Below are 11,648 nucleotides of genomic sequence, written 5' to 3'. Positions count from 1 at the left end.
ATATATATACATATATATATATAGACAAGTACGATATGGATATCGTCTGCTGGTGGAGTGTAGGCTAATCTAGTATGAATCAAATTTAAACTTAAATTTCACACATCCCACAACTAACTACACCCAATCAAAAGCAGGCTTCAAGCGTCTGTGACGCTACTTGTCTGAGATAACCGGGTCAGCAACCAAAACAAACGGAAAAATTGCTAGGTCCTTGTTTTTGGGGTTCTGGAACAACCAAACACGTTGCTGAAGCATGAACAGGTTTACCTTTCCAGACGTTATGTTATAGGTCCATCCAGTGTGCTCAAGTGGAATGGAGATAACACACCCGCCTCGGATGTCAGATATTCGGGGTTCAAATCTTCACACTGCCCAGGATACAGGCTGTTGGTGAGCGCTGCTACGAACACAACTTGAGTCCATTGGAATCGCTGTTTGCTAAGAATCCGTCGGGATGACTACACTAAAGCACTAGGAGGACTGTTCAGACAAGAGTAATGTGAATGTAAATTCCACGACCTACCAGCATAGTAAAGTACATTCTTCCAGTTACTTAATTCTTCCTCAGGACTATCGAAGATAGTTACAACTACTTTCTCTTGAGAGGCCCTTCTTGGTGGAGCGTAGTCCTAAAAAAATACAACCTTCAGCTGATTCGATGATGGGTAATCCGATGATGAATTCCTTCTCATGGAAGACCATTTATCTCTCAGCTTAGTAAAGTGGTCCTTCTGTAAGAGGAAAGCCTTTTTGCTTACCAGGTCGGCCTCGATTTGTAGTAATACGCTTACACCCCAAACTGCATTGCAGGTTTGACTGTTGTTCCTCTTTGTCCGCAAAGAGATGCTCCCTAATGAAGCACAACGGATGTACCACTCTGTAATGAGCGCCCATCAATACTAGTTCCATATCTAACAAGAATGATAACATCAAAAATGTAGTGCATGTGAGATGTGAAATGACACGTGTCTGAGAGGTTGCATCTTTGAAGGAATTTGAACAGTTAGCCATGGGAGATTCATTGTGCAGCGAATAACTGTTTACAATACACAAGAATCACAACACACAGGTTTGTTACGGGGATATAGCATACCGGTTATGTCCTGCCACCGTTGATGACAGGCCAAAATAGCTCATTCATTAAGGTTCCAACCGTAAGATCTGTTCCTAAACCAACATCAGCATCTTGACTATTTCTGTCTAGGCTTAGGTTACCTGGCGGTATCTAGGACCTCGTGCCTCCTAATGGTCCCAATATACGAAAGGACGCACGTTCCTAAGTGTGTAATTTAGTAAGCTCGATCGCCTCCTCTCCCGGCTGTTTCCACTGAATCTCTGTCCTCGGGCGAGATGGCCCAAGTGGTTAGAGCGCGAATTTACTGACCGGAAGGTCCGTGGTTCGAATCTGACATCCGCCTTTCGACTTCCCCTGTCTAGGCTTGGGCAACCTGGCAGTATCCCAGTCCTAGTGCTTCCTTCGCGTGGCATGGCAGCTAGGCACCGACAAGGCGTTACAGCTGAACGCTCTTTCTCTTTCTCTCACTTAGTACTGTTGACAAAATTCAGCGCTCAAAACAGTTGAGGTGTAAATTTGTAATAATGAGTTTCGTCTCCTAAGCTGCTCGCCTTGGTTGGAATGTCATGCAGTGATTAAGGTTTAGTTTCAACAGGTACAGCTTGTTTGTTTATCTTACTTTCTAGACTTGACCCAGGTCAAGTGGAATAGCTTATTCTCTATCTACTTTTTCCACAGGTCATCTTCGATTGGACAACAGACATCGAATGGCCTGTCTGGACCTTATCAACACCATTATGGAAATCGAAGAATCGGAGGCAGTTGATCCCTCCTTCTTAGGAATCCACAGCACGGCGTGTTAGTAACAACTAGTATTCGGACGTTAATAAATGAATCGTTTGTCACGTGACCAACTGAGCGAAATCGACAAATACACTCACTTGCAAATTGATTTGGTTTGCAGGGGAGAATAAAGTGAATTCCGTTTATGATATTCTTCAAATGACTACACTGGACTGGGTCGCCTCATGTTTCAGTTGGCACGATATTCGAGATATCGGGGTATATTTTCATGCGAGAAACTATTCACAAAGTCGCTGAAAACTGTTCGACAGCCCACGACCGGCTTCACCCTTCTTCGGAATCATCGAGTCGGCACAGTCCCCAAGTTTCCGTCAACTTTATGTTCTACTTGAACACTAAGTGGAATGATTTCGACAAAAAAATTCATCTGCGACTCGATTCGGTCTTCACAGGAGACTCGACTGATGGAAACTAGGAGATCGCGTCTACCTGCTGAGCCCCAAGAATGGAGAAACCGGTCGTGGACTGTCGAAGAGTCTTCAGCAACCTTTTGAGCAGTCTACTCTATGAAAACTGAATGAAATGGCGATAGTTGTGCCAGTTTTATTCAAACAGTCAGCTGCCGTCCTAGTCCCTAGGCTGTTTGGGGAAGTCGTCCTTTTTCTGCCTAAACAGACTGTCCCAAAGGAACGACCAAAAATTAAGTGAACTCCACAATGAGAATCGGTCAAAATTGTCTTTCTGACGGTGGCCTTCATCTGAAATAGCCTCTTCAGCATGGGATAAATGTACGTAAGCTAGTCTTATTTGTCAGGGAACTAGAACAGACCTCGTTCACACACACATACACACACACACGATAGCACAACATGGTGATGGTGTGTAATGTCATATAGGTCACAGGGAGCCAGTAGGAGCTCGAGGTGGCTCAATGGTTAACTCGTGAACTTACTCACCAGAAGGTCCATGGTTCGAACCCAACCTTTGCATCTCGACTGCTCCCGTCTATGCTTGGGAAACCTGGCAGTATCTCAACCCTCGTGCTTTCTTCGGGTGGTATGACGGTCAAGTACCGAAAAAGCGCTATAGCTGACCTATGATAATAGCCAAACAGAAACAAAACTACTTAGCATTCTTACATAACAACGAATCGAGAAACACTGAGTTATTGTGCACCGCCTCATAGCGTCTTTCAAATGTGCCATCTTCAATCAGTATCTCAACTGTGAAGTGTTCCGACAAGTGGTGGACTGTTGGATCACCCGAAAATAAGTTATGCAAAGCTTTGCATCAGCTTACTTTGGAAGGGCAGTCATCTAAGAAGTCTAGATCGATGGAGTAGGGCATTTGCATTGCGTTTTATTACACTTATGAGTAATTCGACCTTTTGGACAACCAAAAAATGTTTTCCCTTCTGTCCTAATGAAGGATATTCCTGTAGTAACTGGCGTTGAACTGTTGCCTAGCTAGGAAAAAGGCCCAGGTGAGGTGGTATTAGTTATATACTGGATGTACTTTTGAACACAAGCGATGCAGCACGTAAAACAGAATGGCGAAAGAAGTGACAACAAAGACCGTCAGGTGGGGGACAGTATGAACGCACAGCAAAAGTGACCATTAAAAAAGTCAAATGACGGCGTAGGCCAACTGGACACACGGACATTGCACTGTCTTTCCGCTTGAAAGTGTAGGAGCGATATTCTGTTTCTCCTCTTTTGATTGATGCGAGGTGTGTCAGTAAGTGGTCTAGAGCGTGAGAAGAGACGCACCTGGGTAATACTGGCATTGACGGAGAAGGGACAATTGTGCCTTCCGTCAGTGAAGTTGCTGGAATTTTTCGGAAGGACGAAGTTACAAAACATCCGGTGCTTATTCGGACTAGGGACGCATCGCCCAATTCAGTTCCATAGTCTGTAACAAGGTTTCAAAATTCAAGTATTCAAGGGGTGCGCAGCTGAAGTCGCAGCTTATACGAAAACGATGCTGGGGAATGGACGCTTGGAGCTGCTTCGTTTGACAGCTGTCCAGTCAGAGCACCGAACTGCTGACTGTTGGGCAATATTTTGTTGCATAAGATCCACCATGTGCGTGGAATGAGGCCGTCGGCAAACATGTTGTATCAGGAAGGTCAGCTTCCTGAAAGCAACCACAGAATGGCCGAAATCTAGCGAGACTCGCAGATCCGCTAGATGTTGACCAGACAGACAACACCCCTTCAACATGCAACGCGTCACATGTTTGTATCAAACCCAGACAGCGCAAGTCAGCGTTGATCAAGGTAAGATAACGCCCCCGCAGTATGCAGCACGTCACAGCCTCGTGCCAAAACCAGACCGTGTGCGTCAGCATTGGACTAAGTTCAGACAGTGTCCTTCCCATAAATAGCTTGAGATCGTTGTACTTTTCGCACTCGCACGCCTTCACACTCGCTTGTTCGGAATATGGCTGTTGTGTTCCCTTCTGTGAGTCTCCTTTCTCCGGCACTAGGCACTAGAGCGGGTCGGCAGCAGATACCTCAGACTGGCGAATCAGCAGATATAACATGTTTAGACTGCTGTTCAGCTGGTGCTCAGCCAATCTGGGGAGATCTGGATGAGATAGTTCCGGACGTAGTTTTGAACATGGGCGATACAGCACGGACAATACAGCGAAGAAACCAACTACGAGGGGAGCAATAAAAGCAACCACAGGAGAGTCGAACGGCAGTTCAGGTAGATCAGCCACGCACACACCTGTTTCGAATATCAGTGAAGCGGCGCATACTGCTGATGAATCACGTAAGTAGTTTCTCGTCCGGTATCCAAATTCGGGCCCCGTATCTGACGGAAGGTGAAGAATACTAGGAAAATTACGGAACCATACTGCAGTGTTTGCTCATTATTGGTTTAATCTTCAAAGGACGCCCAGAAAAGTTCAAGAGGAACACTGAGAATGTTCACCTTTCAAGAACTCTGTGCATATGAGACAATTGGTTTCTTTTCTACTGGCTAGCAGCCGCTCAGTTCGTGTTTTTTAATAAACAACTTCACAGCAACTGGCGTTCTCCCTTTCCCCAGGAGTCTTGTTCTATAATATTGACTTCAAACAATGAATAAAGACTACAGAAAAGGAGCAAGGCGTTCAATCAACCATTCGAACACAAAATGAGGGGGCAAAGGACCGAGAAGCAGCCCAAGAGCTGGAATCAACGTTAGCTGCAGGAGAGGGGAGAGCAGCCACCACTATGATATTTCCTCTTTCGCAAACCAACTCCAAGCTCAGCGAGCAGGCCACTCACTCCATCTTTGCTTCTACTTGACCCAGAATAGACCAATTTTACTAGTCAATTCAAATGAACACTAAAGAGGCAAACATTCCTATTTTGTCAGGAACCGGTTTCACACATTAATTTCCTTCAATGTTTAAACTGTTCCCGCTGATGACTCAACGCTACCTGTAACCACACACACCACTCTCACACTGCTATGAGAGTATGAAATGAAATATTCCCAGAAAAGGCTCCCTGAACAAACCGCAGATCAGAACATGTAGACGAATTATCTTTATCTCTCTATCAGTACAGTGCACTGAATCCGAAAGCCAACCCCATATCAACTAAGCATTCTATGAAAGGGTTCCCGACTTATGTGCACCGTAGAGATCATGAGAGACCCCATGAAACCCTACCGAAGAGTAATAAAAAGGCTGGTGTATCCGAAGACATAGCAAGATATGTATTTACACGTTTCGGCCACTGTAACTGGCGGTTTCATACAATCAACACAGCATTCACACAGCCCTCGTTTTCCGGGTTGTTCGTCACCTGTGCATACTTGCCCCAAACCACTTTCCCGCCTGGAGTGACCAAACCGAGATCACTCACGTTAACCTGATGATCAGAAAAGAGGGTGGAAAGAGAAAAGAGTAAAGAGTAGGCCTTTCATAAAGGTCACTTGTTGCCTTGCTTGATCGACAGACATAAAGAAAAGAGGTTACATTATACATTATACACACCGTATTATTACAGGTTACAATCATTCACATTTGGACTCATACGGAAACTCGCAAGTTCCCTATGCGGTAGTCGAAATAGTTAGTCAGTGTAAAATTGGTCCTGGGATGCCAACCAATACTGAATTGATTTTGAAACCTGCAATGAGCTGGAGAGCTGTGGTTAAGGGGCGAACTCATTGACAGGGATGTCCATGGTTCGAAACCGGTATCTGGACTGTTCCTGTCTAGGTATGGGCAACCTCGTGCTTCCTTCGGGTGGCATGGCAAATGGGCACCAAAAAAGTGTCACAACTGGGTGACAAATCTGTGCGAAACGCCTATAAGTGGGAGTCGCCTATAAGTACCAAAACGAAAACTTTTGGGGCTCTTTCCTTCTCTCAGGTTACCGGAATTCTTAGACAATCTAACGGTCGTCTCACCTCAATAATCGTTCCCTTCGTTATCACACCCAGACTGGTGTACATGGGGGAGCTAGGGTTCTTCTTAACACCGATAATAGGCAACTGGAAGGTGGTCTTCAATTCCGGATGCGTAACATTTGCCTTACGAACCCGCAGACCCATTGGTCGAATGAAGCGTTCGAACTTGGGCGGCTTTCTGGTGAACGTATCCCCGACGAAGCACATTTTTGTGACCATGCGTTTCCATGCTTTTCGTTTGGACTTTCCTGTTCGGACAACTTTGAAAGCTTCAGCTTCGGAGATGCTACGAACTTTTGGAATAGGAACTTCCCATTTTCCCTAGAAAGCAAAAAGATAGAGAGAACGAATACAAATAGTATTGGCGTATAGAAGGCTGGTGGAATAGGGGTTAGTCGTGAACGAAAGGTGAAGAAGTCAGAAAGTCCGCTTCTTGGGGTCGGAGTTTCACACCGGGGATATTTAGCGATTAAAGGAAGCGGATGGCCACCTGCGCACATCTTGAGCGAGCGCTCTCCGTTAACCATGCGTCTCGTGTCCAACCCAAGATAACCATCCAACTGAACTTCAGCAGCGCCTAGCATACCTACCTGAGAATTAGTATCATCATCAGCCACAACAATTTCTGATCTTTTAGCATGTTGTAGAAGAACATCTAGAGCGTTATAGGAATCATCTTAGACAGGTCCAAATTCACAGGTCGTTGTGGGCTAAGCAAATACAGTAAACTGGGAGTGGCGGTACTCTCGCACTCGAGATATCTGCGCATATGTTACCAAATTAACCATGTCAGCTATGCCAAGCAGTCAATCAGAAACACCTCCACTCGATGGGCCAACACAATATCCACCCGAGCATACCAAACTGCAGCGGCCTGCGCGTCACCGGGGGTACGCAGTCGGAAGTGTGAAGACAACGTGGATGAAGTCATTTAAATTGTTGTTATCATCGGCAGCACAAGGTCAAAGTTCAACACTGGCGTTTCGCTGCCGTACAACCACAATTTATTTGAAGGCCTTATTGTGAAGAAAAAATAAAGAAAGGTAGGGGGAGAGCCTAGCCCATCACAATCATTAAATAAGACATGGAGAAATTGGACCGAATGCGAACTTGATTGTATGCATGAAGTCTTTTGAAGTGATCTCCACGTACTTACACACTCCTGGAGGTCTGAGAATATAGAGGACCACTAATTTTCACAAACCTCCGGGGCATTACTTGCCGAGCAGTTGTGTCAATAACAGACCGGTCAATTGAGTCGAGTGCGCTTTGGGAAACTGGTAATACTAGAATTATATATCGTTTATTCGTATGACATTGTTTAAACACCTCGTCAGCACCGGAATTTCGCTCGTTACTGTGGAGTCACTGTTTTATGGACCGCCATGAAGCGACCAAGGAGAATGACGCCAAAAATCTCGTTACGACCGCAATCAAGATCACCCTGCGTGTGAATACCGCACTAACTACGAGCTCCTTTTTTGAAAATAAACACCACTGCTGGTTCTCTCTAGTTGTCTGAGACAGCCTTTTCTTCCCAGATTTAAGCAAACCGATCAGACAAACACAGACAGAGGACTGCAACCCCATTCTCGAACGATGCGGTTAGAAGGTATTCCGGATCAAGGGCTCGTGGAGCCTGAAGGATAACATATGCTTATCTCAAGCGCCACTGAAATCCTGGTTCGGAATACCTCCCACCATCATTGTTTGAGAATGGGCAAGCTGGCTCAAGTGATTAGAGCGGGAATGTACTCATCAGATGATTCGTGGTTCGAACCCCTCTGCATCTCAACTTCCCGTCTTGGCTTGGGCAACCTGGCAATATCCCAGCCCTCGTGTTTCCTTCGAGTGCCATGGCAGCTAGGTACCTGATGTTACAGCTGAACGATCAATATATGCGGTGATAAACCTCCGATGTCGTAAGGGATTGAACGTTTACCGTCCAGGGTTCCACTTCAACTGCAGGATTCAAATGAGTGGTTGCGGGTGACAAAGAGAAATGTTGCTCAAAGTGCTTGGTCCAGCGGTCGAGGCGGCCTTTATTCAAGAAGGTCCTTGATGGGTTCGCTCACGCGTTGTTTCCGGCGGGGCGGTCACACGGATAAACTGAAATGATCTTCACGCATTTCGAGCTTTCTGGTCTCCTCTGGATCCCTATATTTTCGTGTGCATCAGGCAACACGTCCGGTGCACAGGCTCGCTTTCACTTAACAGCTGATAGTTCGTAGGGCCAAATTATGTCCGGGTTCGGTGAGAGCTTTTCACCAAGATTCAAATGGTTCTACTGTCCTGTCTGACATCAGTACTTGAGCGAGCCGGATAACGCTGTACCACAGGCGAAACCCTTAGCAGTGTGCAAAGACGTAGAGATTTCGCTCCAGCACGATCTCACATCCGACGGTGGAGCAGTTGAACGAGTCTAGCAGACGGCTCTGATATATAAGTCTAATCCGAATCTGCTAGTCTCTCAGTTGCTAATGCCCCTTATGTGGTCCTGAAAAACGAAGGGAAAAGCGAGACCGGACAAACGCGTTGTCAAATCCACAAATATGTTCCAAAACGAGCGACAGTTAGTTATCAATCCGCGACATCAAGAACCGATTGCGATGCAATCAGTTTGGATCCGTGAATGGTGCGCTGTTGGAAGACAACATGTAGCCAGATGACTCTGGTTATTTTGGAGGTGAGTACTGAAAGAAAAACGTCTGCATTCATCAAACAGTTGAACTAGTCGTTTGTTGTTGTCTTCGCGAACCGAGTCTAATTAAAGCCGATCTCCATATAGAGTGTCAGATGATTCACGCTTATGAGACTGCTTCACAGACGTTGCTAGATGAACCTCCCACAGGCGACTATCGGGAGGTGCAAAGCAAGGATGCTTCCGCCCGGTGACCTAAGATAATGCGGGCCACTGTACATCTTGCCGCAGTGGCCTCAGGATTACCAGAGCTGCGCAGCCGGAAAAGAGTGGTGTGTGATAGTTAACTTAATGACTGTTTGGATCTTGGAGTCTTGTTTCTTAGATTCAAGTGAATCCAGTGTGCGAGTAAGAGTGGCCTTTTATCCTGCCTATTTCAGAGTGAGAACATAAAAGCAGCCGCATAGACTGGGCGTTAAGGCTTGAAGGCTGATTTCCAAAAGCCTGAGGCTGTCGGCGCCGGCTGATCCGTAGATGTTGTAACCAAGACCGATGTCAGTCCTAACAGATGGGTTTATAATGAATTTTATTATTGAGTATTAGGGAGAGGGGAATAAAAAGCACTTAAAAGAAAAAGAATGGAGGACTCAGCAGTAGTATATTTTCGCTCACCTGACCAGGTACATGCACCAAGTAAAGTGACCAGGCTGATGATACTAAGAAACGGCAGATCTTGCACGGGAGTATTTTCACTTGTGGTACACACGGTTGTACATCAAGGCAAAAAGACGGTCAGTACAGTCAACCAAAGCCTCTGATTAAGAAACCTGACCATAAGGCAGCGGTGTTTTATAAAAAGGTCCCAACCAGAAGCATGGAGAACCACGATACCGTATTGGTTGGACCTCCATCCACTGACACAACTGGTATGAGAGGCTCTGCGGGTGTCGAAACGAAACCCCGATGGAGCTTAGTGGGTACAAAAGCCGCCAGACCACCAGGCGTTTAGTCTCGTTGCAGCGGACCATGACCGCGTGGAACATCATGAAAAGGTATAACAAAAAACATGCAAGCTTGGAGGCTGTACAGATACTCCACGCTGAACAGTGAAAAAAATCGGAGCACCCTAATCAAACTTACGGCCTTCTCAGCACGCTTCTGCTTCACCGTATTTGACAAAACCTTGGCGGAAATTTGTTCGTCACGGTCCAGCAGATAGGCAGGTTTCTCACCTGGTCCACCAGCCTCACCCAGCTTCTGATTCGTCTTTTTCAGCTCGTGCATGCGTAGTCTGAAGTATACCATGTGGTTTCATAAAAATAGCAACTAACGTTTTCTTCATTTGAACTTTCTCCTTGAAACGTTGGCGGTTAGCCAATTTCGCCTTAATCCCGCGCAACTTTTTGGCTTTAGCACTGCGCTCATGAGGCTCACGAGCCTCTTTTTTGCGTCTACAATTCAAGTTTACAATAAGAATGGTACAATCTTACCTCCGTTCGAAGAAGTCATAGCGGAAGCCATGTCGTTTCCTGTGAAGTTCTATATGTTCGTTTTGAGGCTGAAAGCGATGTTTACACTGTAGCAAATCAAAGTACCATGAGTGTCTGGTAAACTGTCTCTTTTAAGTGGAAAATTCAAGCACAAAAAGGTTGCCGACGGCTGATTTTCAGGAGCAATCACCAGCACCTGGGTGATATTACTTTGACCGTCCAGATGGAGCGTGCACGTATCGCACAAAATTAAAGCTGAAAGTGAAAACAAAATCCCGTCCAAATCTGTACAAACTGTAAGGTACAAGCTACAAAAACAACAGTAGTGGCGATGGTGATTCGGTGCTGTTCAATCACATTACGTTTGTTTTAAAGCTCTGTGGCACACAAAAGAACGAGAATGATAGGTTTTTTCTGCCAAGTAACGAAATCATTTCCATGAACACAATTTGGATAGGTACAAAAGGAAAGTTGCAAAGCGGCAACCAAATACTTCAAGATTTCTTTATGCGTGTGAAGAGTTAGTGAGGTTCCGAAGTGGGAGGTCGTTTACAACGGCAATGTATTGGCATCTGGTAAACGCCTTCAGGACGAAACATTATTTAATGTTTCAGGCAATTTGACATGCGAGTCAATTGCTAGCCAGAGTTTTTAAACCACTTGGCCTATCATAGTAAATCCTGCCTTTAGATTGCATTGTCACGTATTTTCTTTTCGTTCTTTCCGTTGGTATTCTAGGATGGCTCTCATGTTTGTCTGTCGCCTTCAGAAGGAGCGGTCGATTTGGCTCTACTGTGAAAGCGCTGATTTATCTCGTTAATATCCTGCCGAAAATCAGGCACTGCTGTCACATGGAGGCGGATGTTGTGGCAGTAAGCTGATTTAGTATCTCAGTAACCTGGGTTGTGCTGGGAGAGCGCTCGTGTACCTTCCAAACAGCTACCCTTACCCGACTGGTTTTAATGTCTGATGATTCTTTGGCCTTCATGACATGGGCTCAAACCTTGATTCCCATAGTCCTGACTAGGCCAAGTGATTATTGTGCGAGGTCAGAAAGCTGTGTGCTCTGCTGGCGCTCCTCACAACTTGAACTGTCTTCGTTATCGCGCAACAATTCGCACAGCGTTTGGAAGCAAATGTGGCACAGAATACATATTCAGACTTTCTGTGCTTGCCCATTAGTGTTATCAAAGCGTTGTAGGTGTGCGGCTGGGAAAATGAATCACCAATGTCAATCCGAACGGCCTCCAGCAGAAGAGATTCGTCAACGGTAGATTGATCTG

General features: G+C 45.7%; 2 protein-coding genes across 2 annotated transcripts in view; one reads left to right on the top strand and one right to left on the bottom strand.

Annotated features, from left to right (window-relative positions):
* The window catches only part of T265_11213 (hypothetical protein), a gene marked incomplete at both ends in the record, with an annotated part of 56,799 nt that extends 54,852 nt beyond the window's left edge, over nucleotides 1–1,947 (top strand). The window contains one exon of the mRNA XM_009177812.1: nucleotides 1,757–1,947. Coding sequence (XP_009176076.1) covers nucleotides 1,757–1,881 — 125 coding nt within the window. The remainder of the gene's footprint in view (nucleotides 1–1,756) is intronic.
* T265_11214 (hypothetical protein) overlaps nucleotides 1–11,353 on the bottom strand; it is a gene marked incomplete at both ends in the record, with an annotated part of 16,829 nt that extends 5,476 nt beyond the window's left edge. The window contains 5 exons of the mRNA XM_009177811.1: nucleotides 6,235–6,555; nucleotides 10,016–10,166; nucleotides 10,207–10,326; nucleotides 10,366–10,433; nucleotides 11,315–11,353. Of these exons, the coding sequence (XP_009176075.1) occupies nucleotides 6,235–6,555; nucleotides 10,016–10,166; nucleotides 10,207–10,326; nucleotides 10,366–10,433; nucleotides 11,315–11,353 (699 nt within the window). The remainder of the gene's footprint in view (nucleotides 1–6,234; nucleotides 6,556–10,015; nucleotides 10,167–10,206; nucleotides 10,327–10,365; nucleotides 10,434–11,314) is intronic.
* Between the last annotated feature and the right edge of the window lie 295 nt (nucleotides 11,354–11,648).

Source organism: Opisthorchis viverrini, assembly GCF_000715545.1.
Source record: "Opisthorchis viverrini unplaced genomic scaffold opera_v5_458, whole genome shotgun sequence".
Lineage (NCBI taxonomy): Eukaryota > Metazoa > Platyhelminthes > Trematoda > Opisthorchiida > Opisthorchiidae > Opisthorchis > Opisthorchis viverrini.
Note: the sequence above shows the minus strand (reverse complement) of the source record. Positions and strands in the feature narration are given on the sequence as shown.